Source organism: Cricetulus griseus (assembly GCF_003668045.3).
Source record: "Cricetulus griseus strain 17A/GY chromosome 1 unlocalized genomic scaffold, alternate assembly CriGri-PICRH-1.0 chr1_1, whole genome shotgun sequence".
Taxonomy (NCBI): Eukaryota; Metazoa; Chordata; class Mammalia; order Rodentia; family Cricetidae; genus Cricetulus; species Cricetulus griseus.
The window spans coordinates 64858848-64876566 of record NW_023276807.1 but is presented as its reverse complement, the minus strand read 5'-3'; the positions used below and the strand labels follow the sequence as shown (position 1 = coordinate 64876566).

General features: G+C 42.4%; 1 protein-coding gene across 1 annotated transcript in view; it reads right to left on the bottom strand.

Moving 5' to 3' along the window:
• Csmd1 (CUB and Sushi multiple domains 1) overlaps positions 1-17719 on the bottom strand; it is a 1205306-nt gene that overhangs the window by 289938 nt on the left and 897649 nt on the right. Inside the window, exons 13-15 of the mRNA XM_027388213.2 lie at positions 4418-4600; positions 3449-3775; positions 1889-2083 (exon numbers count right to left, since the gene is read on the bottom strand). Coding sequence (XP_027244014.1) covers positions 1889-2083; positions 3449-3775; positions 4418-4600 — 705 coding nt within the window. The remainder of the gene's footprint in view (positions 1-1888; positions 2084-3448; positions 3776-4417; positions 4601-17719) is intronic.

Below are 17719 nucleotides of genomic sequence, written 5' to 3'. Positions count from 1 at the left end.
CCTGCCTTGATCCAGCCCATTTACTCTCCTTGTCCTTTCATGCAAATGCTCACCTAGCAGCTTACAATGCATTCCTACACAGTCTATTGCCCACAGAGGCACAAGGATAATTGTGGGCATACAAGAGCAGGGGCTAGAGCCTTGTTATCTTAAACATCCTTCTCAATAAATCATTCATGCTCCAAAGTCAACAGAAATGCTCGACTGGAACAGTGTCTGTCTGCAAACAGGATTGCCCGTGTCATCAACCGGAGAGCTTGCAGTGCATGTTTATGGAGGATTAAAAACTGCCATGTCTCAACATTTTATAAAAAGTGACATACAAAAGTTACATGATATGTGTTTCATAAATCAAAGTTCTCTTGATGTGATTTTTGTTTTGATTTCTGTTCTTTACTGTTGTTCATTCATACCCATAGGTCATATCTGTAGTTCACTAAAGTGCTAGACAATTTATAGAAGCAACTAGAACACTGTTCTGCATTTCATCACAACCCAAAGAGGCAAAGACCAGGACCTGGTAAGACTACCCATGAGGCTGAGGCTACCCATGCTCCCATGAATGCAAATGCAGACAATGGACTCTGTAGATTTAAGAGAAGGAGTACATGAAGTTGGGAGGGGAAAGTGGTATGTGGGAGACAGAACTGTAGTGGAGAGATGAGAAGCAGACTTGATGAAAATGTATTGCATGCATAGGTAAAATTCTCAAACAGCTGTTTTTTTTTTTTATTTATTAAGGAGCAACTATGGAGGTTGGAGTAGGGCAGGATAAGTCAACCCTGATTAGACTCACACCCCTAAATTATTGATGAGGAACTAGAAAGGTAGGGCTGGCGCAGGATGAGGCCACTGTGCTATTGGCTTCTATTCAGAGGCTTAATCTGCACATTCAGTCAAGCTCAGTTTAGACTTCCTGCAGGTCACAGGAGTGGTGACAATATACCATGCTTGTTTCTGTCTTTGCAGAGTGCAGGTGGTGGAGTTGAATAGGACAGCAATCCTCAATTTATATGCCATTACTTTATTTACTTATTAAAAAGAAACGTGTTAACATTAGAAAAATAGGAGAAATAGATATCAAGGAAAAATACTTCCTCATAAGGTTAATTAACAAATAGCTCTTAAATACTTTTCAGCATTTTGCTAATGTGAGCCACTACTGATTTAAATGTTTCAGTCATGGTACATAATGACTCATTTAAATTTATATGTTCAGGTGGTATCTAAGGAGCACAGCTATGTTTTAAATGGTTTCATTACATCCATAGTTTTGTGACATCTGTCTTCTCATGTGATAAGTTTTCAGTCATGTTATTTTGATCTTAAAAAGTTTGCTGTGGTGGGTGAGCTCTATCATTTGGATATAACCTAATTACCCAAAACAAACCTCATGGTTTCAGCTTTTTTTGTTTGTAAGTCTTTGCTCATATAGTTGTACAAATGGCACTCATCAGTAGCACCATTTATTGCTAATAGAATGTTTTGTGGCATTATTCTATTATTCTAAAAATATAGATCATGGCTCAAAAGACAAAAGGATTTGTAGGGCTCAGTATAAATTTACTCTGGGATGCTGTCACCATCTATTCTTGATAGCACAGCCAGTACACACCAGGGATTTCCCTATGGTCTTGCCAGTAATCTGTCTCATTAACACTTATAAACCTTTGATGATCATCTCATATTGATTTTGCTTTTGAACTCCTTCTCAGAGCTACCATAAGGACTGGCCCCCACCAAAGCCCTGGTTTTAGATGTCCAGCTTACAGACTCAGGCAAAGGAATTCCCACATTTGAACCACTTTTGCAGTTCTTAGTTAAGGATGCCAGAGAGGGTGACAGAGTCTGTTTACTGTCCTTCTCAAGGACAGGTTTGCAGACTCACCTTCACAGCGAGGGACAGTAGAGCTCCAGACCACATTCCCATCTTGCAGGATGCAGGTGATGGATTCAGAGCCCTGGGTCTTCACAAAGCCATCATCACAATGGAAGGACACAGAACTTCCCAGCAGAAACCTGTCTCCAAAACGCCTCCCATTCACAGGAATGCCAGGGTCATGGCACTCATTCTGACCAAAAGCTGAACCAAGAGAAAGTCAGTAACATAAAGAAGCTAGAATAATAAGTGCATGCCCTAACAAAGAAGGAAAAATCATACTTATAAAACAATGATGTAACAAAATTCCATGTCCATTATTTGTAGATAAATCTATCAAACAATTGTATATCAGTGTAAGAGAGGAGAGGAAGAGGGAGACAACATGACAAAACCCTGTGCCTATAATCCCCAAAACATGTTGCTGGAAGAACTGCCCTTCGATGTGCACTGAAAAGAGGAGAAGATCACAGCACAGGTGCTAAGTGGGGGAGTTTAGAAGACCTCAGACCTGTTACAGCCCTGCTCTTAGCCTAACCATGTGATGGGAGGCAGAATTCTTACAGTCTAGTGCTGTTTATTTTTGTTTAAAACATGAACAATATTAAGCTTATATCCCAGAGTTACTGTAACACCAATTAAACTAAATATGGTCAAATTCTAAACACAGACTAACACAGAATTACGGATATTTATCCCATTACCTCAAGCTTTCCTTCATAATTTCAAATGTTTTCTAAAAGTTGAAACTAAAGCAAAAGGAAGTTATCTGTCAAATATTCACAAAGTATCTCCAGATACTGTTATTCCTGGTGCTTGATATCTGATATACCAGTGTGTGTGTGTGTGCGCGCGTGTGTGCGCGCATGTGTGTCTTTTACCACACTGTATCATTCTGTAGAGCATGCATTTCTGGCTGAAAGTTGCTGGGTTGATGGAAAGATAAACTTATTGAAGGGCTGTTAGATACAATGTGTAATGAATAAATGAATTGGAAAAGAATACAGATGGATGTATAATAGAGGATGAATGGTTAATGAAGAATAAATGGATAGATGGATGGGTGATGAAGGATCCATAGATAGTAAAGAATGTATGGATGTATGGATATGAGAAGAGATAGATGGATACATGGATAGACAGATTGATGGATGTAGAGTGGGTAGATGGAAGGATGAATGGATGAATGGACTGATGGATAATGAATAATGGATGAATGAGAAATGAAGGACAAATGGATGGATAAATGAGTGGATAGATTAATCCATAATGGGTGGCTAGGTGGACAGACAGATAAAAGAGCATGGATGTATGGTTACATGGGAATGAGTAATAAGTAGGTAGATGAATGGGATGATGGAAAGAGTGAGAGAGAGACGCTATGTGTGAGCTCTAGGTATCTAAGGCACAGCCTACACAGAGCAACCACCTTTTTGTTTATCAGGATAATATATAATTTTGCTACTTGGGATATTTCTTTATAGTCCTGAGATATCAACCTTGAACTCCTAGTTCACGAACATGTGAACATCATGGGACATGGAAGGGGAACTTATACAGCGCACTCACTGGTATATGTGATGTTGAACCCTCTGCCAGTTGTAGAGTGATCAGACTGAAACTCCAGCCGTACTATGTGTCCAGTGCTGGCCAGCTGTGCAGGCACCTCATTGCCAGAGAAAGTTCCAAGGACCGTGATGTCAGAAATTCCATCATCTTTGACAGCAAGGAAGTCAAACTGAGGCTCCACGTCAAAATCATTGAAGATGAGGTGAATTCGGCTTCCAGGCTCAGATATAATCAGCCAGACACAGTTCATGTTGTTGCCATATTCCTCAGGGTAGTTTGGTGAGAGAATAATCCCAGAGGATGCCGTGAAATTGAAGAAACATGAAACTGTGGGGTATGAAGATAATTTCATATAGTTTTACACAGACCCAAAGCCCTGCCATCTGAACCCAACTGCTGAGAACTTGGAATGACAATCCCACTGTCAGAGGCTCACAATGGCTCCACTAATGTTAGCTCTGTGTACTGAAACAGGGTATTCTCTCTCACAACTGTAAGAAAAAATGTTCTATTACATAGCATAGCTAGAACCCATAGATAATTGAGTATTGGTGTATCTAAAATCAGCTCTATCGAATCAGCTAAAAATAAATGATGTTGCTACATTTATTTACAAATGAAACCAGTTCCATGTGGATGTGATACCTAAATTGTGGTGGCTGAAACAGTACACTTGCTTCTCTAACTGAATTCCAAATGGCCACTGCCACCTGGCTCATACAGGCAGCTCATACCAGGTAGTGCCTAAGGTGACTAAGTCCATGAGTTCTTTTTGGAGATGGTGGTGGATGTCTCATCCTTTCAAACAAAAGGCTCAGCTATTCTTCATCTAGCAGACAGGAACAAGGCACAAGCTGTTTTTTTGCATGGTGAGGAAACAGGAAGCCCTGATCTGCCATCAAGGCCACCTCTCCGGCACAGTCCCCTTCCTCCATAACGGGATGCCAGACCCTCACAGGTGGTACTCACACACACAACTCGGCTTGTTGCCCGACCACTGGTTGTTCTTCTGGCACGTGATCACTCTTTCTCCCACCAGCTCAAAAGCCGCCTGGCATTCAAAGGTGAGCGTGTCTCCATGTAGGAAGCTGCTGCCTGTCCGCTTCCCATAGGCTGGGATGCCAGGGTCCCCACAGCCTCCCTTCTCGATTTCTGAGGAGAGGGAAATGAACAAGCCAGAGAATACCTCTTAAGGAACATTGTGGACTACACAAATTCACAAGAACGAAGATGTCTTCTTTGTGCATCTAAACAGTGTATAAACAATTTCAAAGAGATTCTTGATTCATCTAGTATTTTATTATAAAAACCAGGAAGAAATGGCTGTGCAGATGTGCCAGACAACAGGTGCCTTGTTTCTGCCCTTCCAGCCTTCTGTCTGTCTTTGCTAAGACTGGGACACAGCCATTAATTTAGTTTTCATCTATGTTTCTGGCTATGAACATTGTGAATAAGATCATTCGAGACCCCTGGGATATTTGAATATTCTTCCTCTTAACTGAACAGTAAAACAACTGGTGGTGCAGAATGAACCTGCTTACAGTCTTAGAAGAAAATATGCATTTGGACCCCTTTCCTCAAAACATGGCTTCAATGTGGTGCTAGCATGAATGCAGCAGAGTTTACAGATGTGTCTCAAAGGTTAACAGTCAGAGCTATCAGTTGATGGGTGGTATCCATGTATCAATCTGCAAAATAGCCTTGAGAGCCAACTGCTTCTGAGTCTCTTATGCCAAGGACCTGGGGTTGTCCCCTTGTGAATGCCTTGCACTAAAGGCCAGGGGATGGCTGCTTGTGAGCATCTTGCTCTAAGGGCCAGAGGATACCTTTCTGTCTCTCTTGCCAAAGATGCAAAGGCTCCTATCAAGAGGCAATACTGCTGCCACCTGGTATAACCCATGTCTGTCACATTCTCTGCAAATATTTAACACAGTCTAGCAACTACTAGTAAGGCAGACTCCACAGAGCTTCAACTACCACAATGTGTATCTTCCCTCTATACAAAAGAATAGAAGAGGAACCGAGTGCACTGATTAACAGCATCAAACCTCTGCTTCTAGAGATGAAGTCGAATCTTTCTGCAGAGATGGGGTCAAACCTCTTTCTACACAGATGGAATCAAGTCCCCATCCAAATGGATTATAACATTCTGGAGACAACTTTAATGTGTTCTCTTGGAAATACCATTTGAACTTGAATAAAAGATCTAAGTTCTTAGAGAAAACAAATGCTGTGAGAACATCCTTCCCTCAAAATGTGATTATAGAATGAAGAGCCTTGGGCTAATGCTGCTTCTGTGGTTTTCTGAGATGTCTCTCCTGTCTCCTTGGAATATCTGTGCCCAAGTCTCCTGGGGTTTCCATGGTAATACTTTGATATATTTTTTAACTATCACCTTTAGCCATGCTAAAATTATTCCACACTTTTAATTTTCATCTCAATTTTTCCTAAATTTTTCCAAGTATTTCTTTTGGAGCATCTTAATATCTTTTCTATAAATATGTTTCTTAAAATGATATTGCAGGCTTAACACTCTTCCTACTAAATTTTATTTTTATTTGATGCTTTATATTATATGTACAAACACTGACATAATAAAACGCCAATGGGGTTCATACTCCCTGAATGTAGGTGAGCATTTTTGAAAGCTGATATAATAGTTCTGAGACACGAATAAATCAAAACAGTGAACTGACAACTAATTCTGTCCTTGTAATTCCCATTTCTCCTGATCTTGGATGGAATCTTCAGACAGCAATGTTTGCAGAAATGAGATGGTACCCTCAGATAGAATTCTAGAAGGTGTATACGAGCAGTCACAGAAATAGATAGCCTTAGGGACCCGAGCAGGCAAACCTCTGAGAAATACTACTCAAATATTATAAACTCTGATAATTAGTAGGATAACAGGTTTTGATCTACAAAATGCAACTCTACACAAATAAACACACACCCCTCACCAACCATGCCACAACTATTATTTTAATACAACACCTCTAGGCACAACAGCATCATGTAAATCTGTTCACCAGGGAGAACTATTACCATCCATCTTGCTGTACAGTTGTTGTTTCTGCCCTGACCTGAGTACCTCTCAGCCTGCATCAGTCAGGTAGATGCAAGAACGTTTTGGGGCATCTGTGTCTACCCTATGCTGCTTAACATATGCTCTTCATCAGCATGGTCATGCTGGGGCCACAATGTTTTAAACTTATCTCCTTGATTCTTTAGGAGTCCCCCACCTGTCTCAAACCAGGCACCTACAAGTTGTTACTTGCTGAGCTATGTGTATTGTTCATATTCTCTAGGTCAGAATCTAACTCTATGGCCTCTCCATGTGATGATCCCCATCCCAGCCATAGGTGACATTACTGACCCTGCTTGCTCAAACATCCCTCCTCCCTTCTGTTTAAATGGCACTCCTCTCTGTGACCTGAGGTCTCACCCAGGGCCCACAGACTAGAAAAGTTCTGTGTTTATAAAAATACAGGTAATAACTTTTACAATGGTAAGTGACTGGTAGGTAAGAGAAACTGGACCATGTTCCAAGCCATTGTCACTCATATTTGGCTCAGAATGAACTGAATCAAGTGCTGTGTTTGGGACCTCTGTATGCATGGCATCCTTCCTAAGGATAGAGACTCTCAAAAACTAGATGCCCCTCTTCTTTCTCTCTCCATCCCTTTTACTCCCCCCGCATCCCTTTTCTCCTCTTTGGGGGTTTATAGACTGTTCTTTTATAAAAGTCTTCAAATGTTTTAGAACTAATCAAGAGGCATGTAGATACTCAGTGAACTCATCACTGTGAACCTCTCCTTTAACACTACCATGAGATACACTTTCAGAATGATGGCAGAGCCATGCCCTTTCAGCTTCTAGCACTTCACTTCACTTGGCTTCTGCCATTGTCTATGTATGAAGATCTTTGAGATGCTTGGCATAGTTCTTGTTAATGTGTGGGCTGCACTTTTATGCTAGCAAGATTCTAGTCCTTGCATAAAGAATGTTCTAGTCTATTAGTTTTAAATATTTTTATTAATTTAAAAATACATATATTTATATGCATATGGTTGATGTTTATGCACAAAGGTGTAATGGAGGTGGAGGCCAGAAGAGGTCATCTGATCTATTGGAAATATAATTAGAGGTGGCTGTGAGCCTCCTGCCATGAGTATTGGGAACCAAATTCAGGTCCTCTACAAGCAGAGTACATGCTCCAAACTCTTAGCCATCTCTCCAGCCTGTTGACAAACACTTTGCAGCAACATTTGTTAAGGTTTCAGGGTATAGGATCTGAGCACACAGACACAGGCTCTGCCCTCAATGTACCTGTGTTTAAGACATCCAGACTAGTCAGGTTACTGGGGCAGGTATGGACCTGGGAAGCTACTATGCCACAAATTGGGCTCCCTAGCTGTCTTGCTACCCTTGCTGTGAGTGAACTGTTCCTTAAAGGGACTATTCCACTTGCTTTCCTCATTAACTTCAGCCTTCTATTCCCACACCCAGGGTTTCCAATTCTTTGTATTTAGAATGAAAACCTAAAGAGGAAGGGCTTTTTCCAGGCAAGCAAAAAGCCTCATTCATCCAGCTGTGAGTTATGAGAATCTGTAAGACTGTTTTGGATTCTGATATTTCTCCTGTTGGTGAGGAGGTTAAGAATGAGAGGTGATCCACATTGGGGAGCATAGCAAGTGCCCCCAGGGTTCTTCTTCCAGCTCCTCCTCTGCACCTGTCTGAGAAGACAGTCTGCCCAGTCACATACAAGGACAGGATCTGGGTGGATGATCTGTCCCAGGCAGGGACTCTCTGGTGCAATCTGAATGGACTATCAGTCTAGCCTTGAAGAGCACAGCTGAGATGACAGAGCAAAGAACCCTTGGGCAATTTCGAACCCGACTCAGAACAGAGGGATCAGTGAGCACACAGGAAGTGGGAACCAGCACCATGACAAAACTCCATGGTCCTTCCCCTTCCCTGGGGACCCAAAGGAGTGAATAGTGTATCTTAGGTGCACACATTGTGGTGGTGTGAGCAGAATCCATCTTTTCTAGGCCACATGAGCACTGGAATCCAGTACAGAGACTGTTGTCAAAATGAACACATGAATGAGCTACTAATTCAGATGATCCCCTGACCTCAATCAATAAAGGTTTTGATAAATATGTAATGAATGTGGGATCCCAGGGGAAGCTGAGAAGCTTCCCAATTACAGCCTCTGATTCAGATGAAAGCAATGATTTATGCACAAAAAGACCAAAGTTAGTTCATTACACACACCCCTCCAAAATAACCTCAGAGGACTGGCTGGCGTCTGCAAAGCATGCGATAAACAGGCTGATAAATTCCACTAGCACAAAATGCTAAGTAATCTCATAAGTGAACAATTCACTTTTTTCATAGGTCACAGAAAATCTGACACAGAGACCCTGAATTTGATTTCCGAATGGTAATCAGGGTTTCATTTGGCTACAAGTCAACTAACACACACCAAAAAAGTCCGAAAGTGCTGCAGTAAAGGAATGTATTGTATTTTCCTCACATATAGCAGGCTGGTGGGGGCGTATAGTAGAGCTCAGTAGTACAGGGGCACAGCCAGCAGCCAGTGAGGGTCTTTTCCCCTTGCCATGACGCACAGCCTGAGAAGGTCACACTGAAAGTTTAAAGGAGATGCCATGCCTTTAAGTAGGCAGAAAGTCCTGGCCATGTTCCCCTCAGGGGCAGCCAGGTGTTTACAATGTATCTTTCATCACCTCCAAATTCACCTTTACAGAGTTCTTAAAAGGAAAAACAAAACAAAACAATAAAACCTTTACCAAGTCAGGATAATCTTAGATTCACAGTAACAATGGAAAGAAGGGACAGAGTTAGCACCTCTACCTGTCTGCACACAGGGACAACCTTGTTCCATTTGCATCCCCAGCAGAGTAGCCCTTTGTTAGAGTGGGAAGCCACATTCTGCATCCTCACCACCCAGATCCACAGGCTCTCCCTACAACTCATTTTGCCTTCTCAGAACATAATATGGCTGGAATTACACAGCCTTCACTGTGCTGAGTGATGCTCCATGTTCTAGGTACCCCAGCTTCCCATCTATCACCTACTGGAGGGCATGCCATAGCTTCCAAATGCGGACAGTGAAGGGCAAGTACAGTAGATATTCTCTTGTAGAGTCCTGTGTAAACATGTCTCCTCAATTACTGGAGGTCATTAGCCTGCAGTGCACCTAGGCTGGGCCAAAGGCCAGGACCTGAAGATTAGTGGTAGAGTAGCCTGATCATTTAAAGCTGGCTTGCAGGACTAGGCGAAGGTATGATGACAGGTCCCCAACATCAAAATTTCATAGGAAGCCAGTATTCTGCCAGCATAGCTGAGCCTTTTGGAAACCCCAATCTAACCCCTGATCTGCTGAGATGTTGCAGGCTGTGGAGGTCAGGAAAAACAGGACATGGCTTTTGCCAACAGGTCTCTCACCAGCTCAGATAAAACAGGCAATAGAATCTTGAAATTCGCAGGCAAATGGATGGAACTAGAAGAAACCATTCTGAGCGAGGTAACCCAGTCACAAAAAGACAGGCATTGTATGTACTCACTCATATGTGTATTTTAGACATAGAGTAAAGGATTGCCAGCCTGCAGCCCAGGCTGCCTGAGAGGCTGGTAAACAAGGAGGACCCTAAGAGAGACATATATGGTCCCCTGGAGAAGGGGAAAGAGACAAGATCTCCTGAGAAAATTGGTAGCATGGGGGAGGGGGAAGGGACCTAGGAGAATGAGAAGGAGAGAAGAGGAGGTGTGAGGAAGGCAGGATGGGGCAGGGAGGTTGAGTTGGGGAAGAACAGAAGAGAACAAGATAAGAGATAATATAATAGAGGGAGACATTATAAGTTTAAAGAGAAATCAGGTACTAGGGAAATGTCTGGAGAGCTACAAAGATGACACCAACTAACAGTCTAAGAAACAGAGGAGAGGCTACCTTAAATGCCCTCTCTTGATAATGAGATTGATGACTAACTCATATGCCATCGCATAGCCCTCAGCTAGAGGCTGGTGGAAGTAGAAACAGATACCCATAGCTAAACCTTGAACTGAAATCCAGATGCAGAGAAGGAGGACTGATGAGCAAAGGGGTCCAGACCTCTTGAATGTGGGTGTCAGTGAGGAGACCTTGAAAATCTGTGGCTTCTTATAGTGGATCAGTACTTATTGCTACCATAGGAATGGACTTTAGGAGCCCATCCCACATGGACGGATACTCCCTGAGCCTAGACACATGGGGGTTGCCCTAGGCCCTATCCCAAAGAATATGACAGACTTTGAAGAACCCCTATGGAAGGCCTCACCCTCATGGGGAGCAGAAAGTATATAGGATGGGTAGGGTGTTAGTTGGAAGGGCAGGGGAGGAGGGGAGAGAGAGGAACCTGGGATTGACATGTAAAATAATTTTCTTGCTAATAAAAAAAAAGAAAAAAACATACAAACTATGCCTGAGTTCTTTTGTTTGTCTTTATTGCTCCAAATTTCAAAACTATTGGAATGTATGTCAGTGGTGAGGCTTCCCCTTAAGGCCATCCCAACACACACACACACACACACACCACCGTCATCACCACCAATGTTGCCAGTGCACCACCACCACAAAAACAAAAAGTATTGCCAAGAGCTGGGGAGATGACTTGCTAATAAAATTCTTTGTGTGCAAACTTAAGGACTTGAATTTGGATCCCCAGCACAAACATTAAAAAAGCCAAGTGTGGTATCCCATACTTGTATTCCCATCACAAAGAAGGTGAAGACAGAGATTTCTGGGTCTTACTGGACAACAAGCCACACCTCGTCAGTGGGCTGCAGGTCAGTGAGACACCCCACTTTATAAACCTTATAAACCAATGTGGATAGCTTCTGAAGAACTCACCCAGGTTGACCCCTGGCCTCCACACACATGCTGATAGATTTCGTTCTGAAACAGTAGTTAGTCTACTCTATTAAACACTACACCTACCCTACACCTGCTGTGTCCAGAATGACATCTACCTCACACATACATGGGGACACTTCCCCAAAATAAACACTTGCACAAAAGATTCAAACAACTGTACTAACCCCCAAAATATACATGAAAACTTATGTCTCCAACCTTTCTAGTAACTCATTCTAGGTCCTTCTACCCCCACCACTTCCTCTGTAAAGACCAATCCTGGTCCAACAACCCCCCACACTTTAAGAACCAGGAACCATGTTGTCAGAGCTTCATACATCTGGAGAGAGAGAGAGTGAGGAGGGAATTGGCTTCTCCCTTTCTGATGGACTTCATGTGGATACTCACAGCTTCTAACTCTAAGAGTCAGTGAAAAAAATAATAAACAAATAAACAAGTACCAAGAACTTAAATTCAATAAAAAAAAATCCACTCAATGAAAGGGAAGCTTCTCAAACAGGGTTACCTCCTAGTATTCCAGAAATCTTCAGCCATTGTATCTCTAATGCATGTGGTAATTTGTGTTTAGTTTTTGGGAAGAATAGATATTAATGTATGATTCTCCTTAGAATCAGCTGGGAGATAATTCATGGTAAATAAAGACAAATGCTAGTTTGTGAAAGAAATCTATCAACAAAACTGGAGGGATTTTGACACAGGCAGATTAAAAATACCACATTTGAAGCAATAAGAAAACAGAGTCTGAGAATCATAAATAAATTCAGGTGCCACTTCTTCATGTTGTCCTAATTTTATGGTAAAACCAGTAGGGCTGAGGCTCTCCTCGGAAGCTGAATGACAATTCCCAGGCACTATTTAAGTTGTTAACCTACAGTACATTTAGACTGTCATAGATCCTGTGACAGAGAAGAGAAAGCATACATTACAGATTTAAAATACCAGTTTAAAGTGAGGAGCAGGTTTGATAATCCATTCCTTGCCATTCCTGTTCTGGGCAGGAGGGAGCATAACCTGCCCTGGATAGAGGCCTCCACCCTCCATTGCTTTCTCAGGCTGGGAGAGGCATGGACTCCTTCCTCCAGGTTTATTTCTGAACCATCTAACTCCCTGCCCCTGACACACAGAAGAACACAGTGCTTCATCTAAGGGAGGACCTGAGTGTTCAAAGACAGGGAAAAGTATGCTCTTTTTTTCCTATTTCATTTTCAGGGTAACAGAAAGCCAGTTTTGAGTGAGTATATAAGGGCCTTGAGTGCCCCAGCCCTCCCACTGCCCTCATTTCCCCACTAGAGTTCTGACTCAACTTTTGTGTCAACCTCTTATCTCTAATTTTATGTCTCTACAAAGTGAAGGACACGGGAATGAGAGAAAATGTGATGTTTTTCATTCTGAGACTGACTTAATTTGGTTAATTGGTTTTTCTGTTTACTAAGGTAACCACTGAATATGTGTCTCATTCATTGGCAGAGCCAGATATTATGGATTTTCTATGACAGCTTTGCACAGCTGCCTTTACTTCTGAACATATGACTAAATCAGCAATTCTGAATATTCTAAAGGAATCCCCTGAACCTTATCCAGGACACCACCTACCTGGAGTACACTGTAGTCAATAAGATATCTACCCCACACCTGCTGTGTGCAGTGGGAAACCTACCCAATGCCTGTTGCATTGAAATAATGTCATGAATAAAGTGAGGATGTAGCCATGAAGAATTTAAACATTTTTCAAGGGTAATTTCATTCACTTTTTCTCTGACATCAGGCCCCATATTTGAGCATCAAACTATACAACTGTCTTGTGTCAGAGCATGCCCAGGTGATTTCTATACAATTGTCTGTGTATCTGAGCATGCCCGGGTGATTTCTATACAATTGTCTGTGTGGCTGAGCATGCCCAGGTGATTTCTAGAGATGCTGCTTCAATCTGCCCGCAGGGGCTTCATCAGTCGGTGTCTACAGAGCTGCGGTACTTGCATTTTCCCACATGCACTCCTTTAGAGATATGTCTTCATAAAAATGTCATCTTATCCTAGCATATTGCTCTCCACTCCCCTGATAGCATGGGGCACCAGTACAAGTGTCTCTCTGGGAGTGAAGCTCTGCACTGCTTGATGGCCCAGTGGGTCAACTAAACCGTGCTCCTCGCATCCCAGTGTTCTCATGTGGACATTCTCCCCACCAGTATCTTAGAATAAATATGTATTTGAAAGCAGAACATTTGCTCTTGTGAACTGCTTAAAATGAGGCCTCTGGGTTCACCCTAATCCATTTGGGTAGCATCCATATGAGCTGAGGAAGAGTCCCCAGGCCTTGTGCAAACAGCAAAGAGTTCATAAAGGCCTTGGCCAGCAGGCAGAAAGACAACAATGGAGGAGCACAGAGGACCTCTCCCTTGCTTACATTCCAATCACATCCAACCTCAGAGCCCCAGGAAATAAGAGTATGGCCCTCAAAGATATACAAATTGCAACTTTTTTTAAAAAGTGACTTCCCAGAAAATTGTAAAAAGACTTAAACAAAAGGCACAGTGTTTATAGACAGCTGCTGAAGGCCAGCCTGTGCCATAAGCTGTTCTCCCTCACATGGGAGCCCTCAACCAGGTTGGGATGGATCCTTTTTGTGGGTGTTCTGTTTGACAGGCCTTTTCTAACTGATCAGCACTTCTGGATGATGGAACTGGCCTGTGGGGAGAGCTATGAGGAGACAGTCTGCTGACAAGAGCTCCCCAAGTGCGCCATCAGAGGATGGCATATCTTACTGAAATACTGTTTTATGCATTCCAAAGGGAAGCAGTGTTTTCTGGTGCTAGTAGCAAGTGATCATTGGGAGGCTGGCATGTGTCTTCATCCTGTCAACTTGGAAGCTGTGATGCCTGCTTTTGTGTGTCACTCTGACCTGACTGTGAAATGCCGTATAGCTCCTTAGCTGGTAAGGAGACTGCTCCTCAACAACTGGCAATGATGGAAGTAGAGAAGACATAATGGAAAAAGGAGAAGTTGGTCAAGCGCCTGCACTGGAACTAGGTACCTATACTCCTAGCCTTCAGACAACTACAGCAGAAGGATAGCTGTGAGTTCGGGCAAATCTGGTCTATAGTGCTGAAAATTGTCTTAAAATACTAAGGAGAAAGAAAGAGAACAAGGTGGAAGAGGAAGATGGAGAGGGGAAATATGAGGAAGGAGAGATAAAGAAAAGGAGAAGGAACAAGAGAAGGAGGAAGAAGAGAGAAAGAGAAACTCTGCTGTTGTGGGTAGACATCATGAAGTACATGAAGGGACAGAACATCACTAACACATACAGAACTACAACTCTCTTCCCTAGAGCCAGGACCTCCACCATCTCCTGCCTTTGGTCATCAAAGCTCCTGCCTCTTGGACCTTCAAACCTGGGGACTTGAAGCATCACTTCTCTTTTCTGGCCTTGGATTTCATGACCCTGGTGGGTCTTCTGGTGTAGAACCCCTCATAAATTAATCTTTCTGACTCTCGTCCTCATCTATGCACAGGCATCCTATGGTTTCAGTGCCCCGGTGAGCCCTCGAAAAGACAATGGATATGGGATACCAAAAGATACTAACTGGAAGAGATGATGAAAGTGGAGGGGACACTATGTGAACAGCATATGAAAAATAGTTGATGATCATCTAAGAGGATGGAAGTTGGGCTTTTGGGAACATCAGGGTCAATGGTAATTGCATGTTCCTCTATGGGGCCATGGAAATGAATGAGGTGCAGTTAGTTTCTTGCTCAGCAAAGACTCTCACTTGATCTTTTCCTTTCTTACTTTCTAAGCACGAGGCTTTTCCTGGACCAGTTCTCCACTAAGAAGCCTGGGGGTGGCTGGAATGCATGGAATAGGTGGGTCATTCGTACCTAAGCTGTGGTCTGATGCTTCACCTAGAGGACAGAAGAGCATTGATCAAGCTGTATGGTCTATACTGATGCCACTCAACACACCTACTCTGCACTGAGCCACAAGAAAGGGTCCTGTTCCCAGGAGATGAGCATTGGCTCCAGCCAAGCTAGATTGACCTTGGCCATGCTTCTCCTTCATCACCCACACTGGAGGCTTTGCTGCTATAGGTCTGTCTTCTCAAGATCTCCTGGCCTTCAATATGCTCTGCCATGGAGGGGACTCCTGAAGCCTGCCCATGCCCCCTGACCTGTCTGCTTTGAGGAACTGTCTCTACATGAAGCCACCTGTAGAGCCACACCTTTCCTTGTACATTTCCTTTCCCTGGTCCTTTATTTACCTTCAGCCCAGGTACTATTGTAGGCATTATCTTCTTCTTAAGTTGGTAAGTTACTTGGGCTGACTCATTGCAGTTCTGTAATGACTCAGGATGGTTACTCTAGCCTGAGTTAAGGAGTGATGGGTTTGCTGTGGCTCAACTTGAGTGCTCGACTCTCCAATGAGGTTATGCATTGAATGCACATTGACTTGCAGTAATTTGCACCTTAAAGTGGATTTGTCTGCAGGTAACTATATTTAAATTGAAGAGTGTTTATAGCTCTGTTATTTTCACTAAGAATATAATGTCTCAAAGTATGAACATCAACATTTGTGGCAACACCACTGATTTCCCACAGTTCTTCATGAAGCGGCGGGATCAGCTCCTTCTGCATTTCTTCATAGAGCCTGCATTCCCTAAATGCAGGATAAATATCTGAAATCACCCTCTTCTCTGGGGACTTCTGGCAGTGGCATAGATGATCCATCTGTGGTGAGGTGGAGGGGTTGGTTCCTCTACCTGGTCTGGCTCTAAACAGCTCTATAAACTGAAAGACTTTAATATTGAAGTATGCTGAAAACAGATTGTAATTAGACCAGTGACCTTTCCAGTTTTGTGTCCTTGACTTTCTGAAACCCCAGGTTAAGACTTCAGTAACAGCTGTACATCTAAGCCATCTTGGCTTCTCCATGATTAATACATGCTAAAGTGATTATTTTGAAACCTTGCAAGAAGCTGTGCTATCTAAGCATGGGTCACCAAATCTTATCCAATTGCTTCAGACTCACTACACAAGATTTGTTTACAACTGTGATAGTCCCAAACATGCCACATTGCTGCTTGTCTCTGGTCTAGGCCAGTCCATGGTCCTAGCCACAGTTTTTCATCCTCATTGTCTCCACACAATTTGTCTTACCCATGTCCTCAAACTTATGTCTTATGCTGTGGCCAAAACAACAAGTGCAGGGATGACTCCAACTGGAAAGATATGATCATGGCTCTCACCACCATCCTTGTTTCATGTTTCTCACAGAACGCAGACTCTTTGTGCTCTGGATTCTGCTGTCATCTTCTTCAGTCTGTGTTCTAAACTCTGTCCCTTCCTCTGAGATGTAGTGGGGGAATGCACTTCAGACCCCTAAAGTGTCAACTGTCCTCAGACCCACATTATCTGTGAACAACTCAGCCACTCTGCTGTGTATCACCAACACCGTTATATGGAGATTCTACTTAGATGCCACTTGCTCAGGTAACTGGAATCCCGTGTCTACAGCCCATGCTCATTCCTGATAGGATGGTTTCTATTTTAATTGTCTCTGGCTTTATATCCATTCTAGCTGTACAAGGAATTTGTCTTTGGAATGCTGTAGCATAGTAGGTGTTCTTCAAGACCATCCTCCAGTAATACCTTTACCATTACCTACATTTATCTTTAATTTAATTAAAATCTTATGATATATATATATATATATATCATATAGAAGTTGATATTTTGAAATATGAGTAGTATGGAATGGCTGCATGAATCTACTTTGCATATGTACGACCCACCATAATTTTCATTTATTTTGTAATGCAAACACTGATCATATCTTTCTTAACAGTTCTTAAAAGCATGAAACAAAGAGTGGTCCCTACTATTCCTCTCAACTGAAACCTTCTTTCCTTTCACCAGCATCTTTGTAGCCCATAGCATCTTCAAAATCATTTTAAGGACCTCAACAGAGATTAGTGTTTGCATGCTTATCCTAACCATACCTCTCTCTTCTGATGGACACACACTCACTTGAGAGAGTGGTTATCCAGCCTAGAGTGGCAGATTTAAAATAGCATTTTAAGTAACAATTCTGTGTTTTTGCAACAAGGCAAAAGGTTACATTTATCTGCAGATTTTATCATAGTCATATTTTATGAAACACAGTACATTTTATTCTATTATTGGGCCAAATTGAGACCTGGACAAAATGAAAATTTTCTAAGTGACAGATGGGAAATTACAATACTAATTTTATTAAATAAATCCAGTTGTTGTATTTGAAGTGCACCCTTAGTTTCACATGAATAATTTTGAAAAAAATGCCAATTACAAGTCTGGTTT